This window comes from Falco biarmicus, chromosome 10, assembly GCF_023638135.1.
Source record: "Falco biarmicus isolate bFalBia1 chromosome 10, bFalBia1.pri, whole genome shotgun sequence".
NCBI lineage: Eukaryota > Metazoa > Chordata > Aves > Falconiformes > Falconidae > Falco > Falco biarmicus.
The window spans coordinates 6,649,321-6,671,965 of record NC_079297.1 but is presented as its reverse complement, the minus strand read 5'-3'; the positions used below and the strand labels follow the sequence as shown (position 1 = coordinate 6,671,965).

At 40.6% G+C, this 22,645-nt stretch overlaps 1 protein-coding gene across 1 annotated transcript in view; it reads left to right on the top strand.

Moving 5' to 3' along the window:
- SULF2 (sulfatase 2) overlaps nucleotides 1-22,645 on the top strand; it is a 162,887-nt gene that overhangs the window by 119,997 nt on the left and 20,245 nt on the right. Inside the window, 6 exon segments of the mRNA XM_056353314.1 lie at nucleotides 717-886; nucleotides 5,288-5,438; nucleotides 7,285-7,460; nucleotides 10,534-10,662; nucleotides 11,619-11,675; nucleotides 12,378-12,507. Coding sequence (XP_056209289.1) covers nucleotides 717-886; nucleotides 5,288-5,438; nucleotides 7,285-7,460; nucleotides 10,534-10,662; nucleotides 11,619-11,675; nucleotides 12,378-12,507 — 813 coding nt within the window.

Sequence of the window (22,645 nt, the reverse complement as noted above, 5' to 3'; positions counted from 1 at the left end):
TGTTGGAGGGTTATTTATATCTGCAGCATTTCCTGTGATGCAGCCTAAGAGAGAACATGGCTTGTCATTAAAAATGCTGTCTTCAATCCATATAGCTCCAGCAGATATCAGAAGAATGATAGTGATACTTCTTAGAAAACAGAAAGATAGTCCATATCTTCCAAAGGAAATTTTATTTCTATCAGGTTGTCATTGTGTCTGTAATATTGAATGAAATTTTTGGTCCAGTTAGCCCAACATCTTGTATTTTTTTGACTTCTGGCTCAGAGGGAGGTTAAGTAAAATTAACATCAAGCCATTTGGATTTTCAAAGCACTTTTACGATGTAAGGTTGGACTACAGACCTTGAAGATACTGACACGAAAAAGCAAAGAAATTGACCTGTAATTTTCTATTTTTTTTTATTCATACCTGGTCATTGTATTTAGTATTGTGATTCATTCATAATGTAATTATGCACTCCTGGAAAAGTCCTATCTGATCTTCTGTGTCATCCATTTCTGAGAGGAACCTGTTGCTTTTCATATTTCTAGGCTGTGAAGAAAGAATTATTTGGGTATCATTTTTGAAGCTTTAACATCTGTAACTTACTCCCTCCTCCTCCCATTCTGAGTGAAGTAGTTTCTTATGATACCTCAGACCTCCCCTTCCCATCTTACCCCCCAACTTGATATTATTTTTCAAGGATCTCATTACCCTTTTACTTCTGCTTGCAGGATTATCTAACTGATCTGATTACCAATGACAGTATTACCTTCTTCAGAATCTCAAAGAAGATGTACCCTCACAGGCCTGTGCTGATGGTTATAAGCCATGCTGCTCCTCACGGCCCTGAAGATTCAGCCCCTCAGTACTCGCATCTCTTTCCTAATGCCTCACAACACATGTAAGGAGAACCAAAACCCTTCCATTTCCAGGTTCAGGAGTATAGAAGTCCTGGGTACTTCTGGGGGAGCAATGTTTGCGTTGTAATAGTCTTGGCGTAAGTTTGTCACGAATGTATAAGAAGAGCTTTGAGATTTAGGGGTTGTGTTACCTCTTTAGACTAGTAAAAGTACCTTGAGAATGGCTACTGCATCTGGAGCTCAGATTTCTATAGCTCACTGAAATGAAAGAATCACGTTGAATTCATTGGACATTGTTGTAACCTGTTTGGGATGTAAAGCACTGTTTTATTTGGAGCAGGGGGATCAAAATCTGGGTTTTGGGCTGTAATCTCTTCAAGGGAAGAAACTTTTATCTCCCTGTCCTTATATATAAACTATATTGTTTTATGGGGATTACCAAAATCATATTGCATGCAGAACTTACCACTCCTATTTCATATATGGAAAGAAAGGAAATACAGGCCTGCAACACCAAATTAGACAAGGTGTTCCTGAACGAGCTGGTGTTGGTATTTCTGTATGTGACCCGGTAAAATGTCTTGAACGGGTCCCAACAGCAGTATCACCCAGTTCCTGCGTTAATGTCTTTGTAAGCTCCATGATGAGCCTGGTTTGTGGCACAGAGACGTTTCACAGGTACAGCCCAGTAATGCTCCGTTACAGGCATCTCCTTGCATGCTGGTGAAATGAGTGTTCTCCCAAATCACCTTTTGGCACAAATGAAAACATTCCAGTATTCTTCTGATTACTGCCTTCATGCCTTCAGTGACATTCAACATTTGTAACTTTCTTCCTATGTGCACTTTTGGGTTTTTTTAAGGGGCATTCTGTTTTATTTTGGATTTGTGAAGGAACTGGGAACTAATGGAAATAATAATGAATTGGTAGCCAAAGCTGCTAAGGACTAGTCCAAAGTCCAGCGAGCTTTTTCCCTTTATTTAAAATAGTCTGAGGGAAAAAGCCTACTTTGTTCTATTGTCTTGCTGTTGCATAAGTTAGAATTATATATTTCAGTATTTTGTGCTGTGCTACCAAAGAGAATCTCTGGCCTACATCTACAGCAATACAGTATTTCATGTTTGTTTGCCATCTTATGCTCATTTATTTTCTTTGAAATGAAAATTACAGAAACGCCAGCTGAACAACTTCTCATAGCTTATACCCAGTACTGACCTCAGTCTTATTAAAAGTTCCTTTGGAAGGCATTCGTATCTCAGAGATGATAATCATTTATCAAGCAACATTCTGTAGCAGTTTAATTATGCTAGTCGATTGAAAAACAGTAGAAGGATTTGAGGAAGGCCAGCTATTAAAAATACAAACTATACCTATTTTTCTTTTGCTTGTAGTTTAAATCTTACTTTTTGCACAAACTAGGTTTATCTTCCTGATTATAACGTAGTTACATAAAACTATTTTTAATTGTAGGTGCTTTTCTTACAGTGATAATAATTACACAGGAAGTGTCACTCTGTGGAAACAGGTTTTGTTTGTAAAGAAACAAATTATCTCGGTAGATTAAGGAACTGTTTTTCTTTTGGATACAAACATAAAACAGGGGTTTATGTACATCCTGTGCAAAGAAAGTGCCAATCTTATTCTAAATAATTTTCTGGGCACTACATAACAATTACCTGTAAGGGTTTTCACTGGGCTGGGTTTAAGATTAAATGTAAACATGCAGAACATGCATCATTCCCTTACTGTATGTACAAATCGGTTCTCTACTTTCTGGGTTTTTCCCCCTGTGTCTGCATTCCAGGGAATCCCTCAGTGACAGATAAATCTGTCAATGACAAAGGGGTGTAGGCAGTTCTCGCTGTTCTGTTGCCATGTGGGTACGGCAGGGAAGGATCAGAACACAGGCGGAACACTTCTTATGAATTGCCCTAAAGCAGTAAACAATACCCTGAACACAGTCTTTGCCTAGTCCCAGAATCAGAAGTCAGTGCACCATGTGGCACGTCTGTGCCTCTTGTGGCAGTGCTGACTGACTCTGCACGCGGATTCTCGAGCGATATCCACGAGGCAGAGCGAAGGAAGGTGTGGCTGTAGTGCTTACACGGGCTGACATACATGCAGCGTTGTGTAGTGATGCTAATAGCAGCTACGAGTTAGCGGGGTGGATTTTAGCATAGACTGAGGATCAGAGGACTTGGGAACTCGGATACGCACTTCTGTTGCCAATTTATGGTGGTGTTCTCTTGTTTCTATTGTTATATATACTATTACATTACTACTACTTCTGTTATTACACACATATATACATATTCCATCTTGTTCTATAGAGCTCCTTTTCGTGTGCTTATGCAGTCTTTTCTTGTTGAAATATTCACGTCAACCAGCATCCACATAGCAAATCCCTAGGCTACATGGCTGGTTTTCCTTTTTTACTGCCTATACAGATAGCTGCAGTGAGTGCAACAGCTGGGCAGTTTAACAGTGATCAGAAATGTTATTTCTATAGAAGGTATGTTTTGCCACCCATCTTTTCCAAGGTCAGATGCAATCAGACTATGATTTATCTTCTGAGTACATTCGAAGAGGTTATCTTAACTAACTTCTAGGAATGTTGTATTTGTGTATTTTTCCCATAAGACAGACAAATCTGTTAAGTGTAAGAGGGTTACATTTGTAGTAATCAAAGAAAATCACGGGCTTCGCTTGGATTAAACAGCGGGAGGTTTCAAATCAGTCAGGAAATCACAAAGTAAGCTGAAAAGGAGTTTGCCAAGCATTTTTGATTCATTCTGGGCATCACATAGCAACAGTTTCCATAACTGTCAGCATTTTCAAAGGAGCAATGTCATTATTTCAGCCACAATAACATTCTGAAATTCAAGAGGCTATTAACAATACAGAGAGAATAAACACGGGCCCTTTCCTCCCTATATGAAGAAGCCTCCATCTGCCGCCTACGCACATTTTTCAGATAGCATCTAACAAAGGCTTTCGGCATAAAACATTTAACTGGCAGATTATTAATTTCATATTTATATTAAAACTCTTTAAGACTCTCTGTTGTTTTCAAAGATATGTTAGATACACAGTATTTCCAGGAGAACTTTCAACTTATGTTACTGTTGTTTATCTTAATAACTTATCCTGCTGTGCTGTTCCATACACAAAAACAACGGTAGATATTTGCCAAATAGGAGATGGAATTTACCAGGATATTGTGTGTTGGGAAGAAAAAAATAACTGAATATTTGCTATTTTCTCCTGTATTACTGTCTCACCCTCTTGACTTGCACGTTTGCATAGACTAAGTTTATTGCTTTAAATGAAAAAAGGAAGCCTCAAAAATTAGGAAAAGTAATTTTTATTATTTTAGACACTGCAGGTGATGTGTCTGAGCTTGGAGTATGAAGAGAATTGACAAAGGTTCTCAATCTTAAGTAATAACAAACTTTTCAGGAATAGATATAGCAGGTAAAAATAGTATTTCTGGCAAACGTAAGCTGTAATACAGTTCTCTAGAGAGCTGGTGATGCAGAGTCAACATCATGGTAATGATACAGCAAAATAAATCTTCTGTTTAGCTCCAGCTAACCTAGAGCAATATAATTATGCACAGAAAAGCAATCTCGAGAACTGCCAGCAACGTGAAATTACAGACAAGTAGTGATATTTCTCCTCACTGCTTTAATGGTGGCCCAGGGTCATGAGAACCTGGAGGGGCAGTGAGATTCCAGGAGGACATTTCGAATCCAGCTTTTGGGGTTTTGCAGGGACTTTAGTTAAAGTTTCTGATGATCACAGAGGTGGCTGGAAAGCATCTGCAAGATACACCCCTGTTTCCCTTCATCCCAGCTTTTCTCGGCAGGTCTTTAAAATCGGGCTGTGGATCCGCTTCTGCTTGCCATGAGCTCTCTGCAGTTTGGTACCACTAGGCAGGGTGCTTGTGCTCCTCTGGGTGCATGGGTGTGAAAGGATTCAAGTAGCCGATGATGTTGAGTTCAGAAAAGCTGTTAAAAACATACTAGAAGCTTTTCAGCAAGTTCTGTAGTTACTGTTAAACAGCTTGCACGAGCCATAATACGTGGTGCTAATGTGGGCAGAGTGAAAGCAAAGCAATTGCATGAGTAGGAACTCTGTAGTACATGCTTCATCCAGATCATACTTGTGGGGTTAGATTTCTGAGGCTAGTCTCTTGGCCTTGAAATGTATCCATGTTAGTCTGAAGACATTGCAAAAACCATGTATACAGTTGTTTTCATTCTCACATCTTTCATATAGAACATAAAAGTGTAAGACTTTTTCCAAAGCAAATCTAGTATTTTCTTGTGCACCTCAGAGACTAAGTCCTATAGCGTGGATCAAACAGAAATTGTTGGTATACATTACTATGGCTTTTTTCTACACTGCTAAAACGTTCCGGTGTTCTGTCTGTTCCTTAGCACTCCCAGTTATAACTACGCTCCAAACCCAGACAAGCACTGGATAATGAGGTATACAGGTCCCATGAAACCTATACACATGGAGTTCACTAACATGCTACAGAGGAAGCGCCTTCAAACACTCATGTCTGTGGATGACTCGATGGAGATGGTAAGATTAGTAGTCACTTTTTTTTTGGCTAAACAGGTGCTTGTTTCTTGAGTTAAGCTCCAAGCTGTGCTGTATATGAAGATAAGGGGGAAAGAAGGAGGAGGACTGCATCGGTTTTTTAATAGTGTGTAATCCTCTCAGCTCTGAGGATTTTGTCTCTCTATTCAATATATAAGGATCCTCATCTCCTAAAGACAGGCACCATGAGATGGGTGGTGTAAGCGAGCTGATTTGTTGCCACAGTGCCGCTACTATTTCAGAGCAATATGAAAGAGAGGAGAATCACCTGAAAAAATATACTTCATACTTCATAAAATCTAAAAATGTGTCATCTGATAGTGAAAAGTCAGCCCACGACCTGTGGGAAATAACTGCATAACTGTGGGCATGTTTTGATCCTGTAACACTGAATTTCTGAGAGAACAACAGTAGCAGCAAAAAGTGGTGCTACAGGAATCCTAACTGGAATAATCCTATGATAAACCAGGGCCAGGGTGTTGAATGTTAAAAGTAAATAAATATGCCAGTAGATTATTATTTTTTTTAATTAAGTCTGCATTATGTAACAATGAAATCTCTTAGTGCAAGCTGGTATCTTGAACAGAAACGTTTGAATTAGCTAAAAGCTACTCTGGAAAAGAATGGGTTTCCAGTTGTAAGAAGGCAGATTTAAAGGTGTTGCAATTTACTGCTTATCTCTTGGCATTCTTATTCAAAAGAAGCAGAACACAAAATAAGAGGAGTCCTGTAAGGCAAAGATGAGATTATCTGGATGGCACTGCATCAACTTGTTAGTAATGTCTTAAAATTACTGATCCAGTCAAGTATAATCTCTGCTTCATATTAATGAACCTGTTTAGATGGATCAGATACCAGCATTAGGGGAGACTGGCGATTTTACTACACTATTTTGATTTTCTATTTAGTAAAACGGTTTCACTCTGGGTGATTCACTGCAGGTAAAATCAGTTGGGTTGGTTTTTTAGTTGTAATCACTAAGCCTGATGTTTTCTACTGAATTATATGCATCTAATAGTTTTTCAAAACTTACAAGAAACCCCAACAAAAGCAAACAAAGGACCCAAAGAAGAACCAACTCCCCAAACCAAACCAACAACAAAAATGTTTGTTTTCTTCTGTGATGATGTGTTCTGGTTCTGTGTGAGGCACTGAAGTGGTGCCCTACCACCTTGTACCTTTGCAAGTGAAGATGTCACATAAAAATTGATCTTTGGTGCTCCGGCTGGTACGTTTCACATAAAGATTCTCATGTAAATCCATAGGAGCAACCACAAACAGAGTTAAAGCTCCTCTTAATTCTCCACAGTGAGAGAATATGACTGAGTGATACTTATCTGGAAGAGATTTTGCAAATATTCTGCATAATGGGGAGTCATTTGTCTGAAAGCAAGATCGTTGAAGGTTGCTTAAATAAGTGTGAGATTGAAAATACTATCATTTTATTAAAATTGCTGTGGGAAAAATATAACTGTGGAGAGAAGATTTCAAAAATGCTTATCACCTTGAAACTTTTATCTGTGACAGTATGTATTTGGTACTATCTTGACAGCTCTCATGCAAAATACTGAACCCAAACACTTTTCAGAATGTGGCGTGCTGATGTGTTTACCTTAAAACAGGAAACAGAAGGTTGCCTTGTAATAGCTGCAATATACAGTTAGTAAAATTATTATGGAGTATTTGGAATGGTTCATTGTGGAAACTCACTGCCATCCTGAACTGTTGGTATTTATTTGTATATACACATATGCAGAAAATTATATACAGTATTCTACATGTAGCACTTCTGGGAATTAATTCCGTATTTTGTTTTGCTTTTTTTCAGATTTACAATACGTTGGTTGAAACAGGTGAACTGGACAACACGTATATAATATACACAGCAGACCATGGTTATCATATTGGCCAGTTTGGGCTGGTGAAAGGGAAGTCCATGCCATATGAGTTTGATATCAGAGTTCCTTTCTATGTCCGAGGTCCAAATGTGGAGGCTGGGTCCTTGTAAGTTCTTGGCTGTTGTGTGTGTGTGTATGTAGTGTATCCTTTATGTTCACATCCCTGCTCGTACGGACCTGGCATCCAAACGGAGGCACGAAGTTCTGCCCATCCTGACTGACTCCTCTCGTCTTTGGCAGGGGAGCGTGGCTAGTCAGGAGGCAGAGCTGGTAGCATGTGCTGGTGTAACATAATCAAGGTGTTGTGCCGTGGCCTTTTTGCTTGCGTAGGTGTGCAGCACAAGCCACTACACTGCTCTGGATGCAGTTGAAAAAGCTTCTTTGAAATATGCCCAGTCTAGGAAGTGCTTATTTGCCTCCTTTTGAGGGGTGCAAATAATACACATAAATATGACATTTTCAAGGTGAAAAATATATTGCATAATGTTCACTGCCACAGTAGATAATTATTGCTGAACATTAAAGTGGAGTCATTTGTTTCAGTTTATGAAGAAGAATGTATGTAATAGTTCATATGTTATCATCCACAAAAAATTCTCTTTGGTTCATCCTTTGAGATTACATGGTTAGGGCTGTTTGCCGGATGCACGCAAGCATGCAGAATATGACTGTTAATTAAAATGGTAGCTTTGATCAGCTAGGAAATTATGTAAATACACTTTCTAAGCAATTATTTCAATAGCAAATATTTGCACTTAAGTAATGATTTTGGACAGAGTGCCATAATTTGCTGCCTTTTATTTATATCAGTGTGCATGTTTTAGCATAATTAGCACACACAAAGTCTTCCACACACCATTTTTTTTCTTTCCTGCAGAGGAACAGATCTAGTGTGTAATACGGTAGCGAATAGTTATAAAAAAATCTCATTCCATTTGCTGGTTAAATTCACTGATTCACATTATCAGTAGGCACAAAAATGTTAAACTCTGTCGGTAATTGCACTGTGTGTCTAATTTATTTACAGCACTTATGCATGTGTAATAAACAATATTACTTCTCTAAAGAGCAGGGGAGGGATTCCTCAGGTGGATTTAAACATCACCTCAGTACGGAAAGAGGTTTGTCTGCAGCAGCACAGAATTTCAAGTGAGCTGGAATGGCCTTCTAAGGACATTCTGTCTTCCCCTTTGACTGCAGCTTTTGGTCTTAAGGGAGAAGCAATGCTGCTATGGCCCGAGTGGACTGAGATGGTTTTTCTGCAACGTGCCATGCTAGAGACCAGCCACCCCGCCTGTTCTAGCTCAAGGATCTTTACACCCAGAGATATGTAAAAACTGTGAAACCTTCCCACTGAATTTTATTTTGCAGTGGCTTCTGAAGATGAAAAAGTACTTCTTTTAGAATCAGAGGAGTCAGCCTGGCAGAGTCTAACAGAACAGAGCCCATCGCAGTACAACAAATAGGAAGAATAGGATGAAATACCTTGGAGGGGGAGTATATATCAGATAATAAATTGATCCTCCCTTTCAGCCTGATTTTCTTTAAACGGTGGAACTTCAATCATCCATGTTTTGTGTGAACCTTATGTTTTTCCTGCAGAGTAATTGTCATGACTCCCTTTTGATACCAACGAAGATTTAATAGCAGTCACTGTAGCAAGTCATTACTAAGCTCTCATTTCTATTATCAAATATGCTACACCATAATTATTAGTAATTAAAATCAAATTAGGTACATCAATTTAATTCATCATCCATGCTCTTGTCAGTGCCTGTTTGCTCGCTCGCTCAAAAATGTAGCAGTTTTTAAATGGTGTCTCATTAATTAGTGTGAATTTAGCAGCTTTCTTCTCTCCTGTATTTTGAGCTAGAATTCTGCGCTGACACGTAGAGCAGCCCATCTGGTCCTATCCTTCCTTTGTGCCCGCAGATCATAGCACAGCGATTCTTTATGTTCAGTGCTATAGAAGACTGCGTCTATAGCAGTGTGCTCACTTTCTTTTTTTCCCCCCTGCTTTTAAGAGGTTATCTTCCTTGATTATTTTTTTCAAGAAATGAGGAAAAGAAATAGTACACAGCTGATAAACAGTAGGTATATATGTAATATTGTGAGTAATTACACAACACTGTCATAGACATAGTTGAAAGAAGTTTGTGAGCTTCCACATCAACTGAAGACATTTCTGCAAAACCAGACCCACAGTAAAACCAGGTCACGTGTTTAGAAAATGTGGCTGTTCATTTAGCTACAGACTGCTGGGCTGTGCAGCTAGATGCTCTGATCCATGAACTTCCTCATATTGAGCTGTGGCAGCTCAAGGGATCTGGGGATAGGGGCTGTCTGTGCTACTCAGGAGTTGATGCCAATGTTTTAACCAAATTTGAAGTCACTTTGAGTTCAGATATTGTCTGGTAACTGTGGGGACTGAGGAGCGTATGCCTGACTCTGCGAAGTAACAGGGCATGGCTGTTTCTGAGTGTTTGCAGAATGGGTAACCGTGCACTTTGGGAAGATTGGTATTATTTCAATTAAAGCTTTTACTTTATTTTCTCTCTCTCTTTTCTTTCTTTTTTTCTCCATAACTGCTTTCTCTTTGCTTTTTCTTTCCTGATCCCTTTCCTTTTCTTGTTTCGCACTCTACACTGTAGTGTCTAGCAATGTGTTTCCCCTCATGTTCTGTTCAGAGCATGCTTGCTGTGGTATGAGCTGAGGTACTTCTTTCTGTACCGTATCTTGAAACAGATAAAGCATGTGCTACCTGCCAAATCTACTTTTTAATAAAGTCATCAGCATATTTGGCAGACACTTTGATTCTGTAAGATACCCAAGGAGTTTTTCTAATGCTTTCTCATGTTTTGAAAGACTTTTGAACCCTCTTTTGCAATAATTAACTAGCTTTGCCTTATGAACTACTTTGCTTTCTCAAAAACGATCTGTTCTAAAGTTTTAAATTTTCATATTAGTCACTCTTATGCAGAGTTATCTATCTTTAGGTTATGCAACTTATCTATCTTCTACATTTTAATTCCCTTCACGGAAAGGAGTTGGATTGTGTCCTCTTCTTGGCAGATGTCACAAACTAACTCTTTTCAAATCCCTGGTCTCTGTGGAAGAGCTGGAGTTGCTTGCTATCATTGCATAGACTTTAAACCAGGTTCTCATAAATGTTTTTTCAGGAATCCTCACATCGTGTTGAATATTGATCTTGCGCCTACAATTCTAGATATTGCTGGATTGGATATTCCATCTGATATGGATGGTAAATCCATTCTAAAGCTTCTGGACTCTGAGAGACCAGTAAATAGGTAAGAAATGCAAATGTGTGTGTAAAAACATGTGTTTACAGGAGACTGAGCAAGTATTCAGCAACATGCAGCAAATTTAAAGGAAAATGTAATAAAATTACCATCCATATGAATACATAATTCACTGGAAAGTCTAGAGACTATTTGGCAATAAGTGACTGACTGACTTATTTTCATTTTGTCAGGTTCATATACTAGCTGCATGGCATATAGGGTATCTGGGTATACTAAGTGTTATCTGTGTAGCAGTGAGAGGGCTAACATGAAGGTCTTTAGCTATATGAGTTATAGATTTGAAATGTCTCTGTGGCATCATTTGTAGCAAAGCATTTCATATTGAATAAATTGTAGAATAATTGAGTTGAAGAGGTTGCTTGTGTATCAGACTATAATATAAGGACAGGCAGGCACTCAGAATTGCACAGTTATTGTTTAAGACCTTTTGTCAATACTTTCATTGGAAAAAGACTGAGAAAGAGAATTAGGCTGGAGGCTTGCTAGAGAAAATCAGCAGAAAAAGGGAAGAAGGTGATTTGCTTTACAAGTAGTTGGGTGGAGGGAGAGGGGGAAAGGAGCAGCTGCTTTAGAATAGGATACTTTGTGGGTACTGTGCAGGTTAAGAGCCCAGAGTGGAGTCAGGAAATCCTGATTTAATTTGCGATCCTTTCTGATTGAGGACAATTCAGATAATCCGCTGTGCCTTAAACATGCTTACGTTGAAATAGTTTTACTGTGTGAATCTGTTGATTTTGTCCCTGTGAGAACAGATCTGTCCTGTGTTTGTGCATGATTTGCACTGGAGAGGCACATGTGCCTGTTCCGTAAAGCACGATGTCCCCTTATGCAGTGTGATGTGTAATGCTGCTTCTCTGACTAGGGGTGGGAGAGAAAACTGGGGCATAAATTCATTACTGGTTTTGGGGGAACTGCTTCTTCCTCTCCTTGTTTCCTCCTAGGTTCCATTTAAAGAAAAAGATGAAGGTGTGGAGAGACTCGTTCCTAGTGGAAAGAGGGTAAGGAAAGTGTTAATCACAAAGCCCAGCCTTTTTTAAATAGAAGGATACTGAATAGCTAAAGCCAAAGCAGCGCTCTACCACAGGCCATTTAGCTGTGCCAGCAGGGACACGGCTGGAGTATGCCTAATGGCAGTGATTGTGTGATAGGAAGGAATGTATGGCCTTTGCCTACAGCCTGCATAAATGTGCTGGTGGGGTGGGGGAGGGGGAGTTTTACTTGGATTGAGAGATGGAAAGGCATCCCATTTTTCTTTCAGCTGCTGCCCCCCACCCTCCTGCTTGTATCGTGGGGGTATGAATAATTCTTCCTCTCTGCATGTTCATCTGCTGGCCATTCCCTCTGTGCCTCTGCCTTCGTACTTAACACGGGGCATGAAGGGTTTGCAGTGTGCAGCCCTGTGGGGTGAGGAGGATATGGTCTCTTTATATTGACTGTTATTGCCTGCCAATCGGACATGAAACACGCTGTCTTGGTGTTGTATGTTTTTATATGCTTCCTGAGAGCATATGAATAACTTGTGTGTTACCAGAGATGATGATAATCACTAGTTTTTACTGGAGTGTTAAGTTTTGGGCACCAGTGCTGCTGTGGACTTGACAGGTACCCTACTCCTCTGAGCCTTTTCAGCAAACCGTACGTATATCTTGGAATTAATATTAATACAAAAATAAGTCTTCCTTTTTTCTTTTCTTTTCCAGTAAACTGCTGCATAAGAGGGAAAATGAGAAGGTAGATGCCCAAGAAGAAAACTTTCTACCCAAATACCAGCGTGTGAAAGATCTCTGTCAGCGAGCTGAGTATCAAACAGCTTGTGAACAGCTTGGCCAGGTAAGGCGTTGTACCCCTGGCTGGAAGTAAGCAGTTGTAGTTGGGCTAAGCTTAACACCTTAACGGTGACAATGTCCTTCAACTAGTCGTCAATGCCAGCTGATAAATCAAACGGCTCACTCTGTGGCCTTTGCTCAAAACCGTGCTACAGAATTTAAGAGATTGACTGTCAGTCAGGAAATTGCTGATTCAAGTGCCTCTGTATCGATTCCTGAATACTCTTAAGAGAACTGCCTAGGCTGTTGTGACATTTTGTTCCCCACATATTACGTGGTTTGGGATTCATTAGTGATGAGAAACTACAACGAGCGTAACAGATTGGCCTCCTCCAAATACATACAGCTTGCTTTGCTTTGAATTCTTAATTTAACTCATTTTGTTGTTTGGAATTATGTACAATAACAGGAAACTAACATTCTGTGAACTCAGTATATCTCTTAACAAAAATACACTCTGGAAACACACGTGTAGTTATGGCTACCGGCACTCTGTGTGTACGGGCACAGAGCTCACCGACTGTCATCTGTCTCGTTACATAACTGCTCTGGGCAGAGACAGAAGTATGTTCACTTTAGATCTAAGTTATGTAAAAGAATCACAGAATCACTTAGGTTGGGAAAGACCTTTGAGATCGTCAAGTCTAACCATTAACCCAGGACTGCCAAGTCCATCACCAAACCATGTCCCTAAGTGCCGCATCTCTGTGGGTTTTAAACACGTCCAGGAATGGTGGACCTCCACCACCTCCCTGGGCAGCCTGCGCCAAAGCTGGACAACCTTTTGGTGAAGAAATTTTTCCTAATACCCAACCTAAACCTCCCCTGGTGCGACCTGAGGCAGTTTCTTCTTGTCCCATCGCTTGTTACCTGGGAGCAGAGACCAACCCCCCTGCCTGCGGCCCCTGTCAGGCGGTTGTAGGGAGCGATAAGGTCCCCCCCGAGCCCCCTCCTCTCCAGGCTGAGCTCCCCCAGCCGCCCCCCATCAGACTGGTGCCCCGGCCCCTTCCCCAGCCCCGTTCCCATCTCTGGACACGCTCCAGCCCCTCCACGTCCCTCCCGCAGCGAGGGGCCCAGAGCCGGACACGGGACTCGCAGTGCAGCCTCACCAGTGCCGAGCACAGCGGGACGATCGCCGCCCTGGTCCTGCTGGCCACACTGCTGGGGACACCAGCCAGGCTGCTGTTGGCCTCTTGGCCACCTGGGCACACTGGGGGCTCCTGCCTGTAGTTCAGCGCACCTGTGAAATGAGTCCGTTGCTCCTTAGGTGTTCGGATCCAATTTATATGTGTAAGCATTTTCCAGATGCCGTTTTCCTCCTGTGGCTTCTTTGTCACATTTAGCATACAGAGAGGTTACAACGTCCTGTTCTTCCTAAAAATACTGAACTTAAAGAAGTAGTTTGTGCAGTAGTTTATTGTCTTCAGATGTCTTGAGCTGAAATTTCAATGGGTGGGAGCAAGCTGTTGTTTTTTGAATTTGCAGTTGTCTTTGAGAAACTGGGGGAAAAGTCATTGTTTCTGCTACATCGTCCAGTAAGTAGTTTGGGGAAACACAGTTTTTCCATCAGTATTTTCCCTTTGAGAGATCTTTCAACTTCTTCCTTTTGTCTTCATCTTCCCAATTATTTTGAACGTTGTTGTAAGAACAGAGGGGAAGAGAAACTTTCCAAGTCCGTGTTGTCACTGAAACTGTCTCTTTGCATAAGGTAACTCAGCTACATTCAGGCTTTCTTACACTAATTACCACATGTCTCAGTTATGGAAGAAAGGGGGAAGGCTCTGTATTGTCTACACGCATTCACAGGCTTATGTTTTCTTCCATGGATAATAAAATATCTTTGACATCTGTAAGAAGTAGGCATAAAATGTCAACTCCGTACTCTGAATTGCCAATAAGTTCTGAAGTGAAGGTGTGCTAATAAGAGATGCATGTGCTGCATCCTCATTGTCAAGAGACAGAGGAGAAGAATTGTTTTGAACAATTCAGTCAGATGTAATTGGAAGTGATAGGATGAAATTGAGCAAAAAAGAAATTTAAGTTGGACATCAGGAAAAATTGCTTAACAATCAAGTCAATTAGAGCCTGGGAAGGGCTCTCAAGGGAGTCTCAATCCATCTAACCCCTGCTCTAGAGAATATGTCCTAGCAGTCTGTCTAGACAGCAGGAATAGTGGGAGATGAATGTGCTTATTTGAGGATAAATTGTGTCTAAATATGGGTGCACCCAAAAGTCTTTTCAGAGTGAAGCAAGACTAACTTCTCAAATGGCAAATGGGTGTTGTCTGTTTGCTGGTGCTGTTCACAGCTCTGCATAATAAGTAGAATGAGCCCAAATGAATAACATACCGCTGCCTTGGGGTAGTTTATGATGTACAGATACAGTGGTTATTATAGCAAATGTCTCCTGATCCTGCAGGACGCTTTTTTATTGTGCATTTAACAGTATCTGGAGTGTTAGTGCGAAAGGTGAATTCTCACAGCCTGATGCAAAGATGAAGAGAATTCTGGGTCAGAATTAGGTGAAAGCTTGCTAAAGTCATTGGGATTCTTTCTTTTGACTTAAGCAAGTTTAGGGGACCTCCTGTTCCATGCATAGAGAAGTCTGAGCAGTGCCAGGGAACCTAAAGTGTGAGCAGGAGGCGAGAAGCACAAATGGAGGACAGAGACTCAGAAGGCGAGTGAATGTAAAAGACAAGGACAGAGCTTAGAGTAAAGGAGAGGTAAAGAAAGCTTTGAAAGCGAGATGGAGAATTTGAAATTCTGCTTTGTGAGCATGCAAGTTTGTGAATATAGTTCCATCACCACAAAATGCTGTTCCTTTGCAAATCTGTCACCCTCCTTGACCTATAATCGTTTTGATAAGAGAGCACCAGGATCATGGAGATGAGGCTATTCACGCTGTTTAAAACCTTATTTCAGAGTCCATTATGTGGGATTTTTTTTTTTTTTTGGCAACACTAATATATGTAAATTCTTCTGAGTGCAATGGGAATCTGCGTGTTGCCATGTTTTCTTTTTCAGTTAGTAGGGTTTGGTCTGTGTTAGTTATTTGCATCCAACAAAGGGTGACTGTAGGCTCAGATGAAAGAGCAGCTCAGCATTTATATTCAAGGATTTAAAAGAGATGAGCTCTTTCTTCCCACATGAAATAAAAAACATTTATCCTAGTACCTAATGGCTTCCACACAAATTTTTTCTCTTCAGTGTAGTTCGGCCTTTCATTCTAAACGGGCTGGTAAGTGGAAGCTGACCCACTTTTATCTGGCGGCCTGCATTAATGTGCTTTTGTGGAAGCCAATTATGATATCAGCATCGCTCTGTAGAGTATTCCCAGCAACTCCACAGTATCATAACAACAGCTGCACAAAATCTCCCTTTAAGTCATTTGCCAACTTTGTGCACATTTGTTAAGCATGCAATACCTGCAGCATTGCTGATTGCTGTAGGGAATCTATGCTGTACATGTGAAAAAAAATAATTTTAAATACTAATTTTGTCTCTAGCAGGACCTAGCATCGTACAATAATATTGCTAACTCTTGAAGAAAAATAGTTGTCAGAGTTCACACTATTTCCTTTTCAAATCTTTTTTATTTTCAAAGCTCTATTTATGTGCAAACCTGATACAAATAGAATTTGCAGTTAAATAGCATTAAAAATAGCATTTTATATGACAGTTTTCACAGGAGAACATTCAAAATGAAAAAAATTGCACTTTGTTTCTTTTAGATGTGCTTTGTGCTGTACCAGGGTTATGAAGGGATATTCTTTTTGTAACTGGCATGAAGATACCCTAAGTAAAAGCATGTCACTTGCTCAGTTGGTCCCCCCAGTTCTCATAGGATGGCATGGCAGCAATGAAAACTATTCTGATCAATGTGTGCTTTCCAACAGCAGTTCGTAAGTGATACCTCTAGATCATGGTCTGGCCACCATAATCATTATTAGCTATTGCTTAGTGCCAGGGGTGGAGTTGTAGAAAAAAACACGTGCATTTTCTCCTCCTGAGGGCAATGTGTCTTGAACTTATGTTAGTCAGACCTAGAAAACTAAGTCAGGTTTTATAAGGAATTTCTTTTAAAACTGGGAAGAAAGTTTCTGATCTATCTGTCTTTTGTGGTTGTCCGGTTCTTCTGTGCCTAGCAGAGTTATCCTGAGGTTACTAAAGAATTTAGGTTCTGTTGATAAGGGAAGCATATCAAGCCAGCTAGAGTCCAGGTAATTTTAATAGCTCTTTAGGAGGTCTTTAGCGTTCCTGAATTCCAGTGTGAGTTGCACATGCTCAGCAACTTTCGGGATCAGGTTCTTAATCTGTGATTGCAACAAGAAATGACTTGTTGATAACTTCATACATTAAAAATTTTATCAGCCCTCAAACTGATAAAATTAAGAGGCAACAAACCATGAAAATTAAAACCATGATGATTTATTAAGGCTGTTACTCAAGGATTGTATTCTTTATCAGGAATTATAATTAACAAAACTGTTTTCCTTCTTTAGCCAGAAATAGCCTATAATGATATCCAGAGGCTATTTTACTTAGGATGTCTTTTTGCTTGTTGTTGCTTTACAAAACCAAGAAATTTGCATTTCTTGTTAATTGAGATTTTTAAACTCCTTGTCATTACAGTAGTGGTTGTTGCAGGTAGCTTGCCAAAATCAATACCAACATCTAATAAAACCCCCAGATTTTTCAAATACCCCGATACGAGTAGCAGTGTAGTTTAGTTCAAAAGACGATGAGCTGGTGGTCAGGAGACTGGCTGCTGTCTGGGAACCGTTAGGGACTCGATGGGGGACCTTGGACAAATCAATTCCCCTTTTGGTGCTGCTGGGTTTTTTTCTCCACTGCTAATGTAATTTCTGCTTGGGCTGTCACTGCTTAGCTTCTGCAGTACTAACACAGCAGCTGGGACCATTTGATACATTGATAATATATATATTAATAATAAATGAATTGTATAATTGTAATCTTAAATTTAGCTGAACACTGGATTTTTCATTTGCATGCTAGTTGATTGTCCCACCTGCCTCGCTTCGGCTACAGTTTGTGGCATTAAAAAGCCCTTCAAATTTTCTGTCAATGACTTGTTCATCCATCTTACAATTTTAAGGTTTGAGTGATGTGTAGCGTGTGACAACTGAAATTGAGCTGAGTGCCCAGAGGTCCAAATCTCCAAAAATTGTGAGTCAGTGTAATGAAACGATGTCCAGCTAGAATGGAGAGCAGGCAGGGTTATTTATGTACTGATGATATGAAATAGACGAAACCAGATTCATCCTTTGCCGATGGGTAAATTGGAAGAAGGTATGGGGAGGGGGAACAACAAAATGTTCGAAGATTAAGAAGATAATGCCTGTCAGGAAGAGCTAAGGAACTGGGCATATTCAGTCAAAAAAATAGCTGAGGAGAGAGGAATCTGTCTGCATGGATCTAAGAGATATTATACAGAAGACATGAGCCAATTATTTTCAGTCCGCAAGAACAGAGTAGTAATGTGTATGAGACAAACAATGGGAAATTCACATTGTTTCCTGAAACCTGCAACATCTGAGCAGTAGGACAAGCTGCCAGCAAAAGCAGTAGAACTACCTCTTGTGGCGATGGGGCTTGCGTCTCTCTCTAGATTTCGCTGTTTTGTCCTCATTAGCCAAATAAAAAATAACACACGGAGCAAATCACAGCAAAGAAGAACTAAACTGAAGCTTCAACCCTTTCATGCTAACTAAACTGTAACTGTACTGTTTCATACAAGAAAGAAAATGTATCCTGACTACTCATAAATCAATTTAGACTGGAACTTGGAATATTTCTAGCCATTAAAGCAGTTTGTTTCTAGCTCACCATCCAGTGTGGTGGCAAGGGTGGGGTTCAGAAGGCATCTGCATCCACCAAAGACGATGGATATTGCTGAAGTGTTTTTGTCAGGTTGCTGGCAGGGGCAGGACTTTATTATCGTGTATAAACTTTGATTCCTAGAGCCTGTATTCCTAAAACTGTTAGGGAGGGAGCCTTGCTGGCAGCTAACTGATCAGACAGTTTCACTTTTCACTTCTCTGTAAAAGGGAACGGAATCTCTTCCGCTTAACAAAAAGAGGAGCTGATGTGACACAGCATGATGATTTAGGGCTGAGCTCTGAAAGCTGTATGTTTCAACTGGAATCTTTTCTTAGGCAGGCTTGTGCAATCAGCCCTTTTCCCCCAAATAAAACAATGTCAGCTGAGCGAGATTCACTGAGGGTAATGAGTGAATTGCAGGAAAAAATCCTGCTGGGAAGGTCATGACTATTTATTTCTGATTGGAGCCTCAAGTAATGACATTGAATTAACATCTGTGATTGCTGTGGCGGTTAGAAGGCGTTGATGCACAATAATGCAAAAAACACTTCATGGTGATAGGGGCTGTGAAGGAAATAATGGGGTTTTGACACACAGAAAAATATAACATGTCTTTTTCTGCTCGGGGGTCATTTGCATGTTCAAGGTGAATAGTATTACTGGAGGGAAACAGGGCATCTGTTCAGTCTACAACTGCTGCTGTTAAAACTCGTGTTTCATAGATATGGAGGTCTTAATTTACTCTTGTTGGTACACATGGCAGGTAGTTTGGGCTGGAGGGGAGAATATATGTTACAAACTGTCTTTTTTTTTTTTTTATGCCTTCACAGTGTACCTTTGGACAAGATTTCTGTTCAGTAGCACTAATTTCTCCATTAAACTAAAGCCCAGACTCTTCTGCTTTGCAGACAAATAGCTGGGTAGCATGTGTTGTGCAGTGGGAGGCAGGGTAGAGGATGGAGCAGAAGTGTTAGAACAAGCCCAGCACAGTAGGTGGCAGAAAGCACAAGCACAGCAGCTAACTTGGCCTGCCTGAAGATGGTGGGAAATCTCCAGCTGGAACAGCTTTGATGATTAAATGAGGTGTCTGGAAAGTTTTGCACAACGTGAGTTTGATGGACTTCAGGACATATTGCAAAAGCCGTTTATTTGATGGTTGAGTAGCTGTTCTGCAAGGCTTTGCAGGAGGAAAGAAAGGTTCTTCCTTGGGAGTTTTGATACGAGCTGAGATGAAGATTCTGGGTCTTCCACTGACTTGTAGTGTGTGTTAGTCCTTTTCAGGACTTAGCTCTTATTGAGATGCTACGAGCTATAGAACTTGAATCAGGGACACGTCTTTTGGCCTAATGAAGAAAAGACCTGAAAAGTTGAGGGCAAGTGGTGAGCTAAAGGCACTTTGTTTTCTTGACTGGCTGAGTTAATCCGCTATTTATATGTAATTATGTTTTGCTGCTGGAGGTTATCATTTGTACCTGTGAGCCAAAGTATCTCTGGGGCACTCTAGAGTTCTTCATATAGGGATTTAATTATTTAAGTGATTACCTCTTATAAAATATTTCAGTTGCTTCCAGGGTTTGACACAGGTTTCTGCATGATGGTATGCTGTGCACCAGAAACCAATTAAAAATGCCAGAATTTGCAATGTTTAAAGCTTCTTGAGTGTCAGGCAGAGGTTTTCCCAGTTTTCTTGCAATTACTGTCTTTTCCCCCTAAGTTTGAAAGCATCCTGTGGAAATGACTGCAACTGATACAGCCGTGATACTGACCCGGAGAATTTGCATTTGTACCTACAAGCAGACCAAGCGTACGCTGTGGAATCCCAGACATATTCACACACGTGTCTCTATGTGTTCTGGGAAAAAAGGAAAAGCTTGAGACTTCCCTTCCTGCCTCCACCCCCATGTGTTCAGTGTTTGCTTCTGAAGTCATTTATGTAGTTCTGCACTGCAGTTGTTCAGCGGTGGGCCTGTTAATGCATACAATGTGCCCTTCCAGCAAAGTCTTTAAGATGTTTTCACTGTAGCATACAGCTGCCTTGGAAAGATTTAAACTGCACCAAAAATTAAAGGATTTTTTCCAGTTCACCTGGAGGGGAAAAATGAGCATCACTTTCTTGACAGGAGATGAAAGAAATAGAGAAAAAATATTTTTGGGCCACACATCAGAGCACTTATTTACAGTAGTTCTCATCATAGCATTTAACTTGCCCTCTGTTGAATCTTCATTTTTCATGTATTACACACCTACAGCATAGAGCTCTACTGAGCAGAAAATGCAGTTTGTTCATACGTTTTCAAGAATGAGATTCAGATGAATTGAAATGGGAAACAGCAACAAATATTTTCCCATCCTTTTTTTCATTGTGAAAGTACCCATTGCTTATTCCAGTAAAATAACTTTTACTTCAGACCTCAGTCTGTGCATCAATCAATGTCAGGCATTTATAAAAAATAGTAATAAAATTAAGACTCAGCGATTTATTCTTCAAGGGTTATTTTTGTTCTACACCTCAACTAGGTAAACGTGTCCTGCTTCACAGATGAAGACAGTCATGCAAAGATGTCTGATTCAAGTGTCTTATTGTCAGTATCATTAAATTTCCCATGATTTCTGGTGCTGAATGTTTAGCCGGCTTTATCTGCATCAGGGCAAGACATGGATTGCACAGGAGGTTGGGTGCAATATGGGCATGTAAGAAGTAATTACAGTTTTGGAGACTTGGCCTCCAGTTGTCTGAGGAAATAGGTGGACACATCATAAAACTCTGATCGTTGTAAATGAGAGGATCTGCCATGGACATAGATAAACCCACTGTAACTGTCCAGTTCACTTCTGACTCCTGTTAAATTCTGTATTCTAAAAGCACAGTGATACTGTTTTCTTACTTCACTGTCATGCAAACAATGGAGTGAATTTCAGTGGAAAATGTAGGCTTTGTTGTCCTTGCCTGGGCGTACCTCTCTGTGGGAGCTGGAGTGACCGAATCTCCCTCGTAAAGCTGCGGGCTGCTGTAAAAAAATCATCTCACTTGGGAGCTGCTGCTGTTTTTCTTTCTGTTCTTTTATTTGGAAAATTCTCAATATTCCAGTGAGTCCTGGAGGCACAGGCTTAGGATTTTGTAATGGGGAAAAAGAGGAACGCCTCTGAAGACTCAGCAAAAAGCTGGTGTTTCCGAGAGGCTCTATTTAAAGCAGTAGCAACGCTACTGTGAGGGTTTTTTACGTATCACAGAGCCTTGCTTTGGAGCAGGTGGTGTGTTGGTAAATAAAGGAGTAGGTGAGATGATTTTGTGATGTATCTGGAAAGCAGGTAAAACTCCTGTGCCAGTTCGAAGGTGGCTAAGCTCCCTTGCCCTCGGCACCGCTCTGAGAGCAGCACAAAGGGAGCTATAAGCAAGTTGCTTCAGGTTTTGAGTAACAGAAGCAACCGGAGGTTAGAGATGAGATTTTTCTCTAGTTTGGGTGGAAGAGGCAGGGGATTCTCACCTCACAGGCATCCAGTGCGGCTCGCCATTGCTCGTCAAGCCCAAGGGTGTTTGAATGGGAAAAGCTATTGAGAAGCACTCAAGATGAGGATAAACTCATCGTAACTACAGACTTCCATAGCTGATCCAATCCTACTGACCCTTTTAAAGGTTAGTGAGGAGAAACGGCACTTCTGCAGGGTGGTCCTTTTTATCCCTTTTGTACAGCCACCTTAGGATGAAGCAAATTATACCCTGGAAGTCACTGTTCCTCTTCTTTGACCGTAGAATGAGTCCAGATAACCAGCTCAAACCAGATCTTTACAGTAAAGGAATCCACAACTTGGATAAAATCTTCCCACCATCAGGCATTTGAACTAGGAAAGAGAAAGAAACTCCTCTGAAAAGCTTTTTCCCTTCTTGTAGAGTATGGAAAGGAGCTGAAGATGGATATGCAGGCCCGGAGCTTGGTGCTGGTTTAATAGTGTATTGGTGGCGTAGATTCCTGCCAGCCTGACAAATACTGGCTGGTAGGCAAGGATTCTTTTCAGACCCGTGGATAAGGCATGAAGGGCCTTGGCTTACGCCGTAGCTTTGCTTCTGAAAGTTGTCACCTCCATGCTTTTAGCTGTAGTACTGATTTTGTGAAGAAATCCCCATTGTTCTGCCTCCAAGAAACAAAATCAGAAACAAATGCGAGAGCGTTCCAAGGAGTTCCTGTTTTGTCTGAAAATGGAAGATTACAGAAAAATCTGTTTTGGTAGTAAGTGATAGATGAGCCCCAGCTTCCTACACCGAGGAATCTCTGATAGATTGCTGGAGCTGGCTGTTAGACAAAG